Raw genomic sequence first — 17,230 nt, 5'->3', positions numbered from 1 at the left:
TTTGATGCAGAGTGTATGTCCCCTTTTTTGGGGGGAATTGTCTTGCTATAAATTGGCTAAAAGTTGTCCACCTTTGCAGTGATAGATACCTTCTTAAATGTATGTAATAATGGTAATCCCAATTTTACAACCCCTTATTTATTCAAATAAGCCGTTATTCATGTGAGTTCCATGGATTTTTGTATTTGTAAGCTTTTTTGGAATGGGCCCAATAACACTTAAAAACATAGTGATCTAAAACTCTTGCAAGTTTCCTGTGGTTAGAAAACGGAATTGTAAAGTCAGATTAAGTGGCACAGTTGAATCCGGTTAAGATGTGCACTGTTGCTAAGCAAAATTACTCCAAAACAAATCTCTTGTTTCTAGGGGTTGAGTGAATAAGCATGGTTTTCTGGAAGGTTCACACAGCTGATATAATGCCCTGGACAATTATTTTGTCAATATTTCACTTTGAGGGATAGTTTGATTAAACTATAGTTTGATTAAACCTGCTCATATGTTGAGTTTAGAAGAAATAAATGGCTGACAATTGATTTTGTTAGAAATCACTGCGTTAATTTCTAGCTGAACTTGCAGTAATTAACTAGGTAACATGAAACGGACATGCTTCAAATACCATTTTTTCCTGCAACCATTTGATCTCCTTCCACCCCACCCCCCCATAGCCGCAACACAATCACAATAATTGGGAGCTTTATTTTTAAAAAATACGGTAAAAATGGTACTCCTGGAGTGATGAGATATGGGGAAAGAGACCAAGGGAACAGAAATCTGTAGAAATAGGAGACATGGGGGAGACTAGACCTGGAGAATTAATTGTAAGAAAGACTTGGGAGGAAGAGGGGCAAGACTAGAGATTAGGGGTCAGAGGAAGGAGAGCCCTAAAGTTTACCATGATATATGCGCAATCTTAGTGAGTGGTGACTGGTTTGGAAAATTGTCCCAGGCAAGTAGATTAAACTATCCACATCCACGCCTGAAGCTGTACTTGGTGAGTGAGAAGAAATCCTGCCTTCAATTACACACGAACTAAAGGGTGATTGCCCAGGTACAGCATTGAGGGGTGCACACAGCTCTTCAAAACCGGCTCGCCTTGCCCTACAATTTAGTGGCATTTTGCCCATGCAGCTGGGGACAGGCAGAGAGTGGGTTTCAAACTCTGCCTTCAGTGACGTCCGTGCAAAAAGCTGTGCCATGCGCGTGGCTTGCAAAGTGGACGGGCTTTTGGAGGGAGTGATGTATACAAACCATGCTTTCAGTTGTACCACTACAAATCTGCGGCACGGGGGGGATAAATCCTGCCGTTAGGTGCAAATCAATGGGCTTGCACCAGAGCAGCACGTGGCCACTTTGCCCACCTTCCCAGGAGGCAGCGACAGCTGGAACGTGCAAAGCGAGGCTGCTCCAGCCTGTGGCGCGAGCGTCTCTCTCGCTCTCTCAACAGCCGCCTCACGTGCTCGCCGGCCTACGCTTGCGTAGTCTCACACGCTCTCTCCCCGGCGTCTCCCTCCTCTCTGACGCGCCTCCTCGGAGGAGGCGCACGCGCAGTGCCCTGGAGCTGTCAATTCCTCCCCCCCGCCCCCCGTGTGGTGTGGTGTGGCTGGGCTGTTGCTGGCTTCCCTGGCCATTTTGCTGTGGAGGGAGAAATGAGGCAGCAGCAGCAGAAGCTGCAGTGACCACAACAGAGGAGGGGGGAAGAGAGCCCCAGACTCAGGAGTTGCGGGGGGGTGGGGGGGTATTTTGTGCAGCCAAAGGAATTTTTGTGTGGGGGGGTTGATTTTTTTTTGTGGGGCGGGGGGGGAAAAGAAGGGGCAAGACCCCACGGGCTAATTATCCCCCCACTCTCCAGTGCCACCCCCCCACCCTCTCCTCTTCGGATCTGTTGGAGCCATGAGCTGGGGGACAGAGCTGTGGGTAAGTGTGGAGGGCAGAGACATTCTGTTGCAATGTGTGAGTGGGTGTGTGCAGGGGGGGGGATTTCTGCCTGGCTGAGCAGCAGGGGGAGGGTTATTATTCTTTACATATAGGGGCGGGTGGGTGTGAACCCTCTGCAGAGGCTAACCCTGCAGAGAAAATGTTTACAAAGTTCCAACATTTTGCAAGAAAAGTATCCAAAATGCAGCGCTGCTGCCCAGCCCCCCGTTGTAATTTATTGTCATAACGGTCTGTGAGCCCAGGATATACACAGTGGCTCTGCACTGAGGCGTACAGCCACTTGAGCCGTCTCCGTGCAGCTGCTGTGGAAGAAGATCGAATAATATTTTGATAAACTTGCACCTTTTATGAAGCAGCCGGCTTCTTAGTAAGGGTCTGCAGGCTATTTGCAAACTTAGGATCAGTACAACAGTGAAAGAAACCCTGAAACCCAAGTGCAGTGTAACGATAGGTATAATTGGTACGGTTATTTTAACGCACAGACTACAATTTAAAAAAAACCTTAGTAGATTTTTATAAAAGTCTTCAGTGTCTAAAAGTTTTGTGAGAAAGATACGGGGAAATAACTAATAGATTTGCCAGAATTTATTTTTCTTTCTGCTGTTGAAGAAAGTGATTAGTGTTTAAAAAAATCAAACAAAAACAAAGAAAAAGAAATGGAGTTCTAAAGCAGAGAGAAATTGACTTTCAAAACAGAGACTGGGATTTTTTTTTCTTTTGTAAGGGATTGGTGGAATGGTTCTAAGATGAATTTATATACAAGGGGTCCAATTTCAGGAGAGGGAGCTGCAGGGAAGAAAAGCAGATAAAATTTTCTTTTGCTGTTATTGTTTTTGTTCAATACTTGGTGGAGGGACAATATTTTTGATTACAAAAGATTTCTGGTGTGGGAAAATATGAAAAAACTTCAAAAAATAAAAACAGAGCATTTTGATTGTATAGTTTACCTGATTGTTTTTTAAGTGATCCTGGAAAGTGAGAAGGAAAAACATATTTTGACTTATGTTGAAAGATTAAGATAAAATGTGGAACTATTAAACACAGTGAAAGGTAGTTTTTAATAATGTGATTTTTTTTTATTGGTGCCCACATGCAAATGTAGGACAAGGGAAGGAATCCTAAGAGGTGAAAAGGAAAATACATACACATCAAACACAAGAAGGACATGATGCAGCCATGTTTGGCAGTATGATGGTGGAGCATGGAGCAAAATGTTATAATGGGTTTGGGATTGTGCACACATGTAATGAGTTAATGATGGGGTATTAAAACTCTTTGGGCAGAACTGTGCTTTGGGGTGAGAAGGAAAAAGGAAATTGAGATTCGGTTGAGGAAGTCAGAAATTAGTGGCAGAGGATTGTGTGAGTTGCAAGGTGCTGCAGGATTTCAGTCTTGCATGCAAATATTTAAGGTTGCTAATCAGTGCAAGTAAAGATTTAAACATAACTAGTTCAATAAAGAGACAGTTTAGTAGATTAAATATTTTAGATGTACTAACTGTTATCTTTCACAGATACGTTACAGGCCTGCTATGGCATACACTTGACTAAGCATCCAGTCTTGTTGTGAGATATTTATGTTCTAGTTATACCTGTTTATGTCTAGACAGTAAATTATGAAGCAAATGCTTATTTAGAGGTTATTTTATGTGGGCAAGGTAAATGTGGTACATAATATTAAAATAATTGCAGATGATGCTACGTTGATTCATTATTAATAATTTCATCAGCCCTGCTGCATGGGAATATATACAGGAAAAGTCTGCAGGTTTTTTTTCTTTGATGATGATAATTTAAGGGGAGTAAAAAGATTAAAATAATGGACATATGCTAAATGATCCAGTATAACACTTTTTTAAAAAAATAACAAAAATGAAAAAATAACAAAATTCTGAAATGTTGTTTTTACTTTCTGAAAAATTAAAATCTGTGAAGAATAGTATACCAAGCTGTTTTCACAAGAACAAGTGATCTGAGTAGTTTTTGTGTTACTTTATTTTCTAATTTTTTTTTAAAAAGTTACCTTTTGCAGGTATGCATATAGTCTGTCATCCCTACTCTAGGCTGCTGTAATGAAAAAGCTTTGGATAGGAGTTCTGATAAATATGAATGAATTAATTGTTGCATTTTCCATATAACTTATTTTTTTAATGAACCTTGTGAGTGAAATCTTCATATAATTGACTTCAATGGAGCTAAGATTTCACCCTTAGTATCTTACGTTTACTTTGAGAATTGTGGCAGGTTACTGGCAAAAGGATTGAGTATGTAAACTGAACAGAGCTAAATTCAGAATGTAATGGACAGTAGTAATTCAGAACAGGAATTGGTCAGAATTGGCTTATTTTAAATTTATTTAACAGAGCTTCAAAAATTCATCAGTTTCTGTTGCTGCTAGGTGTGTAGGCTAAAACGCTTAGTTTCAAACCTGTATTTAGTGCATGCCAATGACTTTAGTTGATAGTGGTATTATTTTTGAAAAATTAAATTTCTGTGATTTTTAAATTGTGGTGTCTATTTTAAGAAGTCAGGTAATAATCACAAAAAATAGTAAATATGACAAGTGTCTATAGGATTCTGTGTGTATTGGTGTCATGAGTTGATGAATCACAACTGGGGGTGGGAGTGAATGTTTTCCTACAAAAAGAAAAGGAGTACTTTTGGCACCTTAGAGACTAACAAATTTATTTCCACATAAGCTCTAAGGTGCCACAAGTCCTCCTTTTCTTTTTGCGGATACAGACAAACACGGCTGCTACTCTGAAACCTGTTTTCCTACAGAAGTTTAGAGACTTGAAATCCACTGAAAAATTAGTATTGCTGTACTTACATCGGAGTCTATCATGTGTACTGACCTAGCACGGTGGGCATATGTTCACTCCTCAAAGTTAACAAAGGAGAGGTGAAATATAGCTTTTAGCTTCTACAGAATATTTGTTTATATGTTTATGTACAGTATCCGCTTGTTCCTCCAAAGAAGGCTGATTGTAAAGTACCATTCTTCAGAAGAAATTTTCAAATGTCATTGGTGACTTGAAGTATTATATTCCCAAGACACTTTTAGTCATGTGCATTATATGCATTATATACAGAGTTCTTGAAGTTCTGAGATTCTTATTGAGATTTTACTCATTCAAAACTCCCATTGACTTTAGTGTGAGTTTTGCCTGAGGATATGGTCTTGTTGAATTTAAATGTATGCTTAACTAGCAGAACGCATTGCAACTGTTAATGTGGAAATTATATTTAATATCAGGTTGGATGTTCAGGATAATGATTGTCTGGGGCCTCCAGTCTAGCCAGGGACACGTAGAGGAAGACCCAGAATATCTCCCATAGAAGCCTGCTTGCACGGCATTTCCGGTATGCAAGTATGCTATACAGCATAGTAGTGACTGCTCCACATTCTGCACTGTTCTTTGCAGGAGGTGCCTAACCCCTAAACATCCTCTGCTTGCTATTGTCTGTGGAGTACTGAAATGAGGCATCTTACAGCTAGAGAGGGAGTGGTGTGGGTCAAAGTCAAAGCTGAGATACTCCACAACTCATTATGTCGACATAGAGATTAACAGGTTTCAGAGTAGCAGCCCTGTTAGTCTGTATCCGCAAAAAGAACAGGAGGACTTGTGGCACCTTAGAGATTAACAATTTTATTAGAGCATAAGCTTTCGTGGGGTACAGCCCACTTCATCGGATGCATAGAATGGAACATATAGTAAGATAGATATATACACATACAGATAAATTGGAAGTTACCATACAAACTGTGAGAGGCTAACTAATTAAGATGAGCTATTATCAGCAGGAGAAAAAAACTTTTGTAGTGATAATCAAGAGGGCCCATTTAGACAGTTGACAAGAAGGTGTGAGGATACTTAACTTAAGGAAATAGATTCAATATGTGTAATGACCCAGCCACTCCCAGTCTCTATTCAAACCCAAGTTAATGGTATCTAGTTTGCATATTAATTCAAGTCAGCAGTTTCTCCTTGGAGTCTCTGTTTTAGAAGCTTTTCAACCTCTCTGGCCACTCAGTAAAAGATTTAAGGGTGGCAATTTTGCAATAGACGACCCATCACTCTCACAGATCTTGTGAGACAGGCCAGTCCTTGCTTATAGACAGCCCCCCAACCTGAAGCAAATACTCACCAGCAACCACACACCACACAACAGAACCACTAACCCAGGAACCTATCCTTGCAACAAAGCCCGTTGCCAGCTGTGCCCACATATCTATTCAGGGGACACCATCATAGGGCCTAATAACATCAGCCACACTATCAGAGGCTCGTTCACCTGCACATCTACCAATGTGATATATGCCATCATGTGCCAGCAATGCCCCTCTGCCATGTACATTGGTCAAACTGGACATTCTCTACGTAAAAGAATAAATGGACACAAATCAGATGTCAAGAATTATAACATTCAAAAACCAATTGGAGAACACTTCAATCTCTCTGGTCACTCGATTACAGACCTAAAAGTTGCAATTCTTCAACAAAAAAACTTCAAAAACAGACTCCAACGAGAGACTGCTGAATTGGAATTAATTTGCAAACTGGGTACAATTAACTTAGGCTTGAATAGAGACTGGGAGTGGATGGGTCAATACACAAAGTAAAACTATTTCCCCATGTTTATTCTCACCCGCCCACCCCCCACTGTTCCTCAGACGTTCTTGTCAACTGCTGGAAATGTCCCACCTTGATTATCACTACAAAAGGTTCCCCCCACCCCCACTCTCCTGCTGGTAATATCTCACCTTAAGTGATCACTCTGGTTACAGTGTGTATGGTAACATCCATTGTTTCATGTTCTCTGTGTATATAAATCTCCCCACTGTATTTTCCACTGAATGCATCCGATGAAGTGAGCTGTAGCTCACGAAAGCTTATGCTCAAACAAATTTGTTAGTCTCTAAGGTGCCACAAGTACTCCTTTTCTTTTTGCGAATACAGACTAACACGGCTGCTACTCTGAAACCTGACCATTTGTAGGGTAACTTCCAACTTATCTGCATGTGTGTATGTGTATGTATATGTGTATACATATCTTACTATATGTTCCATTCTATGCATCCAATGAAGTGGGCTGTAGCCCACGAAAGCTGATGCTCAAATAAATTTGTTAGTCTCTAAGGTGCCACAAGTACTCCTGTTCTTTTTATAACGATTAAGAGTTACTTCCCCTGCACCCTCAGTTCTGCCCCTCCCCCCAGGAGTAATTGTAGTTACTTCTGAGCTGTAGGCATTGGAGGATCAGTTCTCTCTCTAAATATTCAAGTTTTTCTGTGATATTTATAGTTCCTAATGTTAATAGGTAGGTGTTAGCCAATGTCCTATTTGAAATTGACAACATCAACTAAATGCTGATGTTAGGGTTGGGAAAGATAATATAACCAGCAAACAAGGATTTCAGTACAATCCTGTTGCACAAAACTTTAGCTCACCATCTTTTGGCATGTTCCTGGGGCTGTAAAAATCCTATGGAATCACCGTCAATATTTTATTCTTCAGAATAAAGAGGACAAACATCTGTATTTGTGTGCCTGCATTTAAGTGTTCTGAATGGTATTTTAGCTTGAGGAATACTAGTACACTTTAGTAAACCCCCTAACTTTTTTCTTAATTTCAGGATCAGGCCCTTGTATAGCAAGCAGTCAGATTTACATAGCAAATTAAACAAAAACTAATCTCTGTACTATAGCTTCTCTTGAATGGAAGGCGCAGCGGCCACAAAATCAGTATATTGAAGGGAATGAAAAAGAATAGCTGTTTTTTGATGATAAGTTTTGGTAGAATGTGTAGTTTTGAGGTAGCCACATATAAATTGTGGTTAAAAAATGGTCTGTTGTGATTGCTGGGGAGAAACCCCACTCTGGCTATGCACTGTCACATATGTTACAAGTGCAATGATTAGATGTGGAAAGATTCATCTCATTATAGTAATGAATCTTGATGAGATGAGTAGCAGAGTTGTGGATGTTGTGGTAACTTTATGTTGAATGTGGAAAATAGGTTAGCAGTTGGTCAAAGTTTTTCAAAGTTATTCACTTAAAATTTTCCCTTCCACTTTGTTCTTTGTAGTCGACTGGATGATTGCTAGCAGCTGCCCAGTAGCTGAATTACAGTACAAAGGGCTTGATCCTGCAACACTTAGTCATGCAAATAGTCCCATTTACTGCAGTGAGACTATCCACATGAGTTAAGTTTGTAGGATTGTGCCTAGCATTGTACCTAATATTTGTAACGCCTAGGGACCCTTCACTATGAAAGTTGCTAAATCACTGTAAGAGCATTCTATTGTATACAGTTAATATGCCTTTAAAGTACAAATAGCTTCAAAGCTGTGGAAAGTGTTCAGAGTGCAGTTATTTTAGCACTAATAATTAAATAATGGGTTTTAGTTCACAATATTCTATGGTTTCCCATATACCATGTTAATTAAGACAAACAAAATACTGGTGGAACACTGAGGACTTGAAGTTCCTAGCTTCAACTAATGCATCATTTCCTCTTTCATTACTCATGGCCCTGTTTCGTTGACAGCACCCATATTTTAAAATAAGTCTTTAATATTGGTAGGTATTAAAAACTCCTGAATATTACTTGAATATATTGTCATGAGTTATTTTTAATGGGGTTTAATATGGGGGTTACAAATGGGGTACCTTGCACTCCGAAATTGTCTTAAAATGAAGTGCATATCTCTTTCTGACCTTGATGGTATTATGTAGTGTTATTATCTGGGCACTGAGTTCAGATGTGATGTTAAATGAAAGCTGTGTTCTTGTCAGCTTGCTTCCTCTAAGAGGATCTGCAAAGTTGGATCTAAGGTTGACGTATAGATTCTCTTCTAACCCCAGCACCTAGTTTATTCTATGCACTGCATTTGAAATTGATATTTTAAAGCACAATCTTGGTTCCTGTGTTTTCCCCAATATAAATGATTAATTCTTTGAATAATTAAGTAGCGCATCCCTGTAGTTGGATACACTAATCCATTACTCTCCTTGAGCTAAGAGAGAAGGAGACCGTTCTTGAGGCATAAGAATACTGAACTAGAACAGTATATGTGCTGAATCATGAGTTGATATATTATTGGGCATGAGCAAATGTAATAGAACTCCCTTTACATATAGTGACAAGGGCCTGATCTTGCAAACACTTACTACTGAGCATAATGCTTACTACTATGAGAATCTCCCACCAAATAGTAGTAAACACTATGCCAGGTAGTAAGTATTAGCACAAACTAGCTCTAAATTGTTGAGCGCCACCATTTGAAGCTATTCTAACTTTTATATGGGTCTCAATTTTGCTCCCTTGACTACCTTCTCCTTATTTGTATTGAGTGATACCTTCCTCCACAAGTAGCTTAATTAAAGTCCTGAAGAAAGTGGGTGAAATCCTGGCTCCACTGAAGTCAATAGCAAAATTCCCATTGACTTAAATGGAGTCAAGATTTCACCCGGTAAGCCTACTCTTAGAGTAAGGCGCTACTCAAACCAAGTAAGGAAGGACGTGGAAAAGAATTGGGTCCATAATTAAATTGATCATATGTAGCAACAATGCCCTTCTTGTTTGCTCTCCATTTCCTTGTGAGATAGATGTATCAGATGGTGGAGATGAGCAACTTTTCTTTTCTCCCTGTGTGTGTTTTTTAAAGATACTCTATTCAGTGGCAAAATACCACATATCTGGACAGTTTTGCAGTGTGTAATGTCATGATCCTAACATCTTTCTGTTTTCTCACTGGATCACATTCTGTTGATGTAGTGTATGTGTATTTGTCTATATGCTGGGTGAAACATTGATTATAAAAATTATGAATCATTTTACAATATCTTCATTGCATTGTATATGTCTCTTTCTACTTGCCCAGTTATTATGGTGTTACGGACCAAAAGAGGCAAATGACTAAACATATTTTTAAAAGCAGAGCTCCCATGGTCATCTTCTTTTAGACCAGGTTAAAATAAGTTGCTTTTTAAAATGGAAAAAAAAAAATCAGTTTTGTGAAAAGTCTTGCACTGCTATCTGGAGTTGTTTGTCTATAAAAGAACCATGTTATGAGTATTAGCCCTCAGTATACTATCCCGTGGTTATTTTACAATTTGATAGGTGGAAAGACTCCATCCGTACTGACTATAAAAGGAATTGTTGGGCTCTTGGGGGGTGTGTGTGTTTTAAAAATATCTGAGCAATTTCATCTACTGTTCTGCTTTTTGTCTTTAAGGAGAGAGGATTTATATAATAATGAGGTACTTTCATTGGCCTGTCCTCATATTTTTTACCTATTTGTTAAAGAACAGGGAGTTTACAGTTCTTTGGAATGAGTCAGGAGGAGAGCACAATCTGTTTTTCCTTTTCATAGTCATAGAATCTTTCAACCTCTGAGTTAGATGCTGAAAATCTTCACACCCTCCTAAGCAGTGAGTGCAATCAAACATGAGATGGTCTTCTGGATTTTTTTAAAACACATTCATCTTATATTAATGTTGTGAAACTTTCCTTTTAAGTTTTGTTGCGTAATTCCTGCTCTGCATGAATAACTTTACTAAGGGAAGGAGCAGCTGTATATTTTGCAACTTGCTTTACCTCATCCTATGTAATTCTCATTGTCAGTGGCCATCCTCTTTATGAACCTTTGGCAAAACGTTCTCCACTTGTTCAAAATACTACTCCATCAAATGGTTCCAAAAGCTAATTCATGGTTTATGTACTAAATCAAGCACTCTAGAATCAATTACTTTACAATTCATACAAATATTTTAAAATAGCTTTCTCCTGGCCCATAACAAGTGTTGCCTCTCTGTTGAAATTTTCTCCCCAGAAACTTGTCTTTTTGTCTAACAAATATTTTTTGCAACAAACTAGTTAAACCAGCACTGAGATACCAAAATGTTAAAGGTTCTATATATTTTCCCTGAAGCAGCATGTAGCTCTGTGCATTCCAAGCAGTCATGGTAGTGTTGACTGGGGATCCCTCTGGGTTTGTCGCATGATTAGGTTGCTGCTGGGCTGTTTGGGTAGCCTCATTTTCCTTGTCACTGACTTCTTTTGACTCCATTTATTCAGAAAGATTTGTTCTTGTGTATTCTTTTAAAAGGCTACACAAATTTTTATTTTTATTTTTTTTAAAAAAAGAGATGTTTCGTGCTTCATGTAAAGCCTTGTGCAAAATCTGGGCTCAGGTTCTGGGTTCCTCGTGATATGGAATGACATAAATAAAACTCGGATGGAACATTCCACACTGACTGCCGCAAAAGACATTGATTTCCTAGAGAGGCTTGGTAGGGCAGCAGTGCTATTGCAAACTCATCCTTTTCAAGACCATAGAAAAAAGATGAAGGGAAGCCAAATGCTGTCCTCTAAACCCATATGCCACACCGATGGACTTCAGTGAGATCAATGAATATAGTTGATGGCACAGTGTGGCCCGAAATAAAACCTTGACCTATTTGTTTTGGTTTTTGCTTTATAGAGGGAAGGCACAGGTTAAAAAAACAATGACCTTGGCATAGGTTCTCTCTCTGGAATTAATGAATGGCTTGGACCATCAATTCATCCAGACAGCCAATAATCCCTAGGAAATACCCTGATGGATTGTTCTTGCTTCAAAAACAAACAGTTCTTATATTAACTACAGCTATGTTCTTGGGGCATGTTTATTCAGTTAGTGGGTAATTATTTTGTGGCAATGCTTTTTAGGTGCAAAGAAGTGAGGTTATGAAACACAGCATATGAAAGAGCGTTCTCCAATATTCCTGTACTCTTTAGATATAGGGTCAAATTTTACTCTCTCACTGTGCAACCACACAGCAGTCAAGATGGTTGCAAAGGTGTATCTGAAAAAATTTCAGCCTTTGTTATAGGTGTGGTTTGTAGGTCTGCCTGTTAATGTTGCTAGAAACTTCCCATAATACCCTCTTTTTAGTGGCATATGACTTTTACAGCCTGTAAGAATTCAGGCTGAAATTTTCCATATTGTATGTCTGCCTGAGGCTTAATTTGTTTGGAAAATTTCAGCCAAAATGGTTCAGCCACTGCTGAGAAAGAAGCTAGGGAAAAGTACATTGTTTTGCCCATATTAAATTATGGTGACCTTTGCTTTGAAAAGTTCTGGTGCCCCCTTTGGAGCAGGGACTTGAAATTTGACAGGGGAGGAAGGGCAGGTGGCCTTTGTACTAAGGATGCATTATGATAGTCTTTAATTAGATGGTCAAATACAACTTTTTTTTTCTCCATAGGACCCTTGCCTCATTCAGCACACATGATGGACCTGCTCTGTAGATAAAGAGGGTTGTGCAGTGAAAGAGGCTGTTGTCTGTAGGACCCTAACTCATTTGTTGCAGAAGTTGAAAGTTGTATAGTTAAAAGGGCAGGGGATTACAGAAAGAAAAAGGATGGCCTCAGGTTAAGGCAATTGAATGCTGCCCTGGAGAACTGGATTCTGCCACAGATTTCCCATGTAATGCTAAGTAAATTACTTAAACCAGACTTTTCACAGGTGGTCACTGTTTGTGTGTTCCCATTTTCTGGGAGTCCAACTTGACACTCAGGGGTCTGATTTGAAGAAGTGTTGAGCACCAGAAGTTGCAACTGAAATCAATGGGAGCTGTGCTTTAAACATATAAATTGCTTTATAATACTAAGTACTCTTTAAAAAATCAGTTCCGAGGAGTTTGAGATTGGGCACCCAAAATTAATGGAAATTTTTAACTTTAATCTCTCTGTGCCTCAGTTCCCCATCTGTAAAATACCATCCGCTCACGGGGGCATAATTAGGCAGGCCAAAAAAGAATTTGAAGAGCAACTAGCCAAAGACTCAAAAACTAACAGCAACAATTTTTAAGTACATCAGAAGCAGCAAGTCTGCCAAACAATCAGTGGTGCCACTGGACAATCAAGGTGCTAAAGGAGTACTCCAGGGGGATAAGGCCATTGTGGAGAAGCTAAATGAATTCTTTGCATGAGGCTTCACAGCACAAGATGCGAGGGAGATTCCCACTCCCGAGCCACTTTTTGTAAGTGACAATTCTGAGGAGCTGTTCCAGATTGAGAGATCAATAGAGGAGGTTTTGGAACAAATTGATAAATTAAACAGTAATAAGTCACCAGAACAAGATGGTATTCACTCAAGAGATCTGAAGGAACTGACATATGAAACTGCAGAACTACTAACTGTGGTGTGTAACCTATCATTTAAATCAGCTTCTGTACCAGATGACTGGAGGACTGCTAATGTGACACCGATTTTTAAAAAAGGCTCTAGAGGCAGTCCTGGCAATTACATGCCGGTAAGCCTGACTTCAGTACCAGGCAAACTGGTTGAAAGTATAACAAAGAACAGAATTATCAGACATGTAGTTGAACATGATTTGTTGAGGAAGAGTCAACACAGCTTCTGTAAATGGAAATTATGCCTCACCAATCGACTAGAATTCTTTGAGGGCGGTCAACAAACATGTGGACAAGGGTGATCCAGTGGATATAGTGTACTTGGACTTTCAGAAAGCCTTTGACAAGGTCCCTCACCAAGGGCTCTAAAGCAAAGTAACCAGTCATGGGATAAGAAGGAAGGTCCTCTCATGGATCAGTAACTGGTTAAAAGACAGGAAACAAAGAGTAGGAATACATTGTCTGTTTACAGAATGGGGAAAAGTAAATACTGGGGGCCCCCAAAGGGTCTGTACTGCTCAACATAATCATAAATGATCTGGAAAAAGGAGTAAACAGTGAGGTGGCAAAAATTGCAGACAATAAAAAAATTACTCAAGATAGATAAGTCCAAAGCAGACTGTGAAGAGTTACAAGTGGATCTCACAAAACTGGGTGACTGGGCAACAAAATGGCAGATGAAATTCAATGTTGATAAATGCAAAGTAATATACACTGGAAAACATCTCAACTATACATACAAAATGATGGGATCTATATTAGCTGTTACTACTCAAGAAAAAGATCTTAGAGTCACTGTGGATAGTTCTCCGAAAACATGTGCTCAATGTGCAGCAGTCAAAAAAGCTGCAAGAATGTTAGGCCCCATTAGAAAAGGGATAGATAATAAGACAGAAAATATCATAAATGCCACTATATAAATCCTTGGTATGCCCACACCTTGAATATGAGTGCAGTTCTGGTCACCCCAATTAAAAAAAAGGTATATGAAAAATGGAAAAGGTACAGAGAAGGGCAACAAGAATGATAAGGGGTATGGAACAGCTTCTGTATGAGGAGAGAATAAAAAGACTGGGACTTGTCATCTCTTTTCCAAGCTGAATAAGGGAGATATAATAGAGGTCTATAAAACCATGAATTGTGTGGAGAAAGTGTAATTTAAAGACTGTGTCATAATTAAGGCTACATTTTAGTCACATGTATTTTTAGTAAAAGCCATGGACAGGTCATCGGCAGTAAACAAAAATTCACAGCCTGTGACCTGGCCATGATTTGTCCTATATACCCCTGACAAAATCTTGTGGGGGTGGCCCAGGGGCACCGTGGGTGCTGGGGGGAGTGGCCTGGGGGAGCGCCGTGGGTGCTGGGGGGGTTGGCGGAGCTGGCAGTCTCCCTACCTGGCTCCGTGCCTCCCTGGAAGTGGTGACATCCCCATCCCTCTGCTCCTAAGCGGAAGTGTGGCCAAGCAGCTCTGCGCACTGCCTCCGCCCCCAGTGCTGGCTCTGCAGCTCCCATGGGCCAGGAACTGAGGCCAATGGGAGCTGTGGGGGGTGGCGCCTGCAGGTGGGGGAACTGTGCAAAAATCTCTGGCCATGCCGCACCTCCGCTTAGGAGCAGAGGGATGTTGCCACTTCTGGGGAGCTCCCCGTGGTAAGTACTGCTCACAGCCCTCACCCCCTCCAGTGCCCCGCCCTGAGCCCCCCACCCAAACTCCCGCTGCTGGTGGTGGCCCGAGACTGCCCCAGCAGCAGCCAGTGCGGCTGATGCAGGGGCTGCTTTAGCTGCTCAGGTGGCCCTCAGACCAGGCGCACCAATTGCTGCAGAGGTCACGGAAGGTCACGGAATTCGTGACCTCCATGACAAACTTGTAGCCTTAATCATAGGCACCAACTCCATGGGTGCTCTGGGGCTGGAGCACCCACAGGGGAAAAATGGTGGGTGCTGAGCACCCACCAGCAGCCCCCTATCAGCTCACCCCCCACCCCACCAGCACCTCCTGCCCACCAGCGATCTTGCCGATCAGCGTCTTCCCCTCCCTCCCCGCGCCTCCTGCCCTCTGCAATGAGCTGTTTTGCAGCATGCAGGAGGCTGGGAGGGAGGGGAAGGAGCAAGGATGCGGCGTGTTCGGGGGAGGGGGTGGAGCAGGGTGGGAAGAGGCAGGATGTGGGTGGGACCTACGGGGAAGGGATGGAGTTGGGGCAGGGCCAGGGATTGAGCACCCTTCAGCACTTTGAAAAGTGGGCACCTGTTGCCTTAATTATAATGCATCGGCACATGAGGGCTGAATTAATATTGCACAAGCAATATAAATTCTGGAATTTTCTAACATTCAAGGGCTTGATTTTGCAACCTTTATCCTTTATTTTCTTTTTACATAGGTTTTTGCATGTAATATTCATATATGGGTGATTTGTTAGCTTGAATGTACACACAGACCTCTGCAGTTATAGTTTACTTCCTTATTCACTGTTCATGAATATTTTATCAAATCTGAAAACAAGAACTGTATCCAGAAGTGTGTGTACTGTTTATTCTCAGTTTGCCGTCTACCTATTTCATACGCAGCATTTTGTGTAGCTTATCTAACAAATAGTCTTAAAATAACAGATTTGATTTTTTTACTCAGTGAATATTAGCTCATAAATATTAAAAACATTAACATCTGCTTTAACACATTTGTTTTATTTTAAAGAAACACCAGAAAACCCACCAAATTGGCATGCAGCAGCAAGCAAATGAATGAGCATGCTTTTTTTTTTTTTAAACAAACGTTAAATGAGCAAGGAGAAATATTTCTTGCCCACATGAGGGCTGTTGCTCTGTCACAGGCAAGGTTTATAAGAGCTGTGTTCATTAAGGAATGTGTTGCCAAGATTTTTCTTTGCTTCTGTAGCAGAAGAAAAACAGGCTGTATATAAAATGGCAGACATCAAACTATGTGAATGTCTGTTCAACTATACCAACCTTCATCTTCTGGATATAATACTCTATGTATAGTCAAAGAAGACTCATAAAAGGAAAGGAGACGGAGAGGGAAATCTGTGTGCTTGTAGGCCAATAGCCTTTATTTTCCTATAACTGTGTTTAAATTTGACAACACATATTGTTTGTGTGTTTCACAGAAGATAATCTCTGGCAAACGTTCTCACCTTGGTATGTAACTGTAGTTAAAATTTTGCTAATTCTTGTTTTCAGTTTTCTGGTGAAGATAAAGCTAAACAAAAATTTTAATAGCCTAGAAAAATAATATACGCTAGTTTAGTTGCTTCTTTTCTGAAAGCTTCCATCATCATCAGGTCAGACGATCATGTCAGTTCTTCTCAGAGGAGAGCCTAGCCACACTGATCCAGTTATTCATCACCTACAAGATAGATCAGTGCAGTGTTCTCTACCTGGCAATAAAAGTGAAGGCTGCATGGAAGTGCTGGCAGATGCAACAGCTTGTCTGTTACACAATAAGAAAGCATATTACATGAGCCCTGTGTACACAATCCTGGCTCCCTGTTTAAATTTGGATCCAGCTGAAGGGTCCAGATCCTTATTTTCAAATCCCTTGATGGGTTGAGATCTAGCTCTTCAAAAAAACCTTTCTTTCCCTTCATGACCCACAATGCCAGCTATACTATACAAGGATAATTTGGTTGGCAGAGAGCAAAATGGAAGTCTCTGGTGTTGGGAGTAGGGCATTTCCAGTAACAGATCTGCCTCTATGAAACACGTACTCATGGGAGAGCCTGATGAGTCTCCAAATCTTTAAAACGCAACGCAAGACCTGTTATTTAGCAAAAGCCTTCCCTCACTCTAGTAGACAATAGAACAGAAGAAAGGGCAAGCAAAGTTTCCAACAGAATAAACAACAAAAGACCTCCTGAGTAACATGGACTGGAACTACAGAATTGTTGGAACATGTTTAGCAATATATTTAATCCTGAACTTGGCACCGAAATGCCATTGTGATTGCCACTTTAGAAACGTTCATTGGTTCATACTGTGTCTTTCTGATTAATGTAACATAGGTCCTCTCTGAGCTGTTCTTTATGCGGTGAGATTTTTCGACTGATTATGCAGTACAGTTCACCTGAGCTATGCAATGACCAGAAACAGCACAGC

General features: G+C 40.4%; 1 protein-coding gene across 21 annotated transcripts in view; it reads left to right on the top strand.

Moving 5' to 3' along the window:
• Nucleotides 1–1,609: 1,609 nt before the first annotated feature.
• Nucleotides 1,610–17,230, top strand: part of FNBP1 (formin binding protein 1) — a 148,378-nt gene continuing 132,757 nt past the window's right edge. For 6 of the 21 annotated variants that reach the window (XM_074973955.1, XM_074973959.1, XM_074973964.1 and 3 more), the window contains exons 1-2: nucleotides 1,613–1,707; nucleotides 1,863–1,914. In XM_074973955.1, coding sequence (XP_074830056.1) covers nucleotides 1,891–1,914 — 24 coding nt within the window. In that variant the 5' untranslated portion in view covers nucleotides 1,613–1,707; nucleotides 1,863–1,890. Of the gene's footprint in view, nucleotides 1,708–1,862; nucleotides 1,915–17,230 lie in introns of all 21 variants that reach the window. The other 15 variants (XM_074973973.1, XM_074973971.1, XM_074973954.1 and 12 more) reach the window with 8 other exon arrangements.

This window comes from Natator depressus, chromosome 16 (assembly GCF_965152275.1).
Source record: "Natator depressus isolate rNatDep1 chromosome 16, rNatDep2.hap1, whole genome shotgun sequence".
NCBI lineage: Eukaryota > Metazoa > Chordata > Testudines > Cheloniidae > Natator > Natator depressus.
This window is presented reverse-complemented; position numbering and strand designations above follow the sequence as displayed.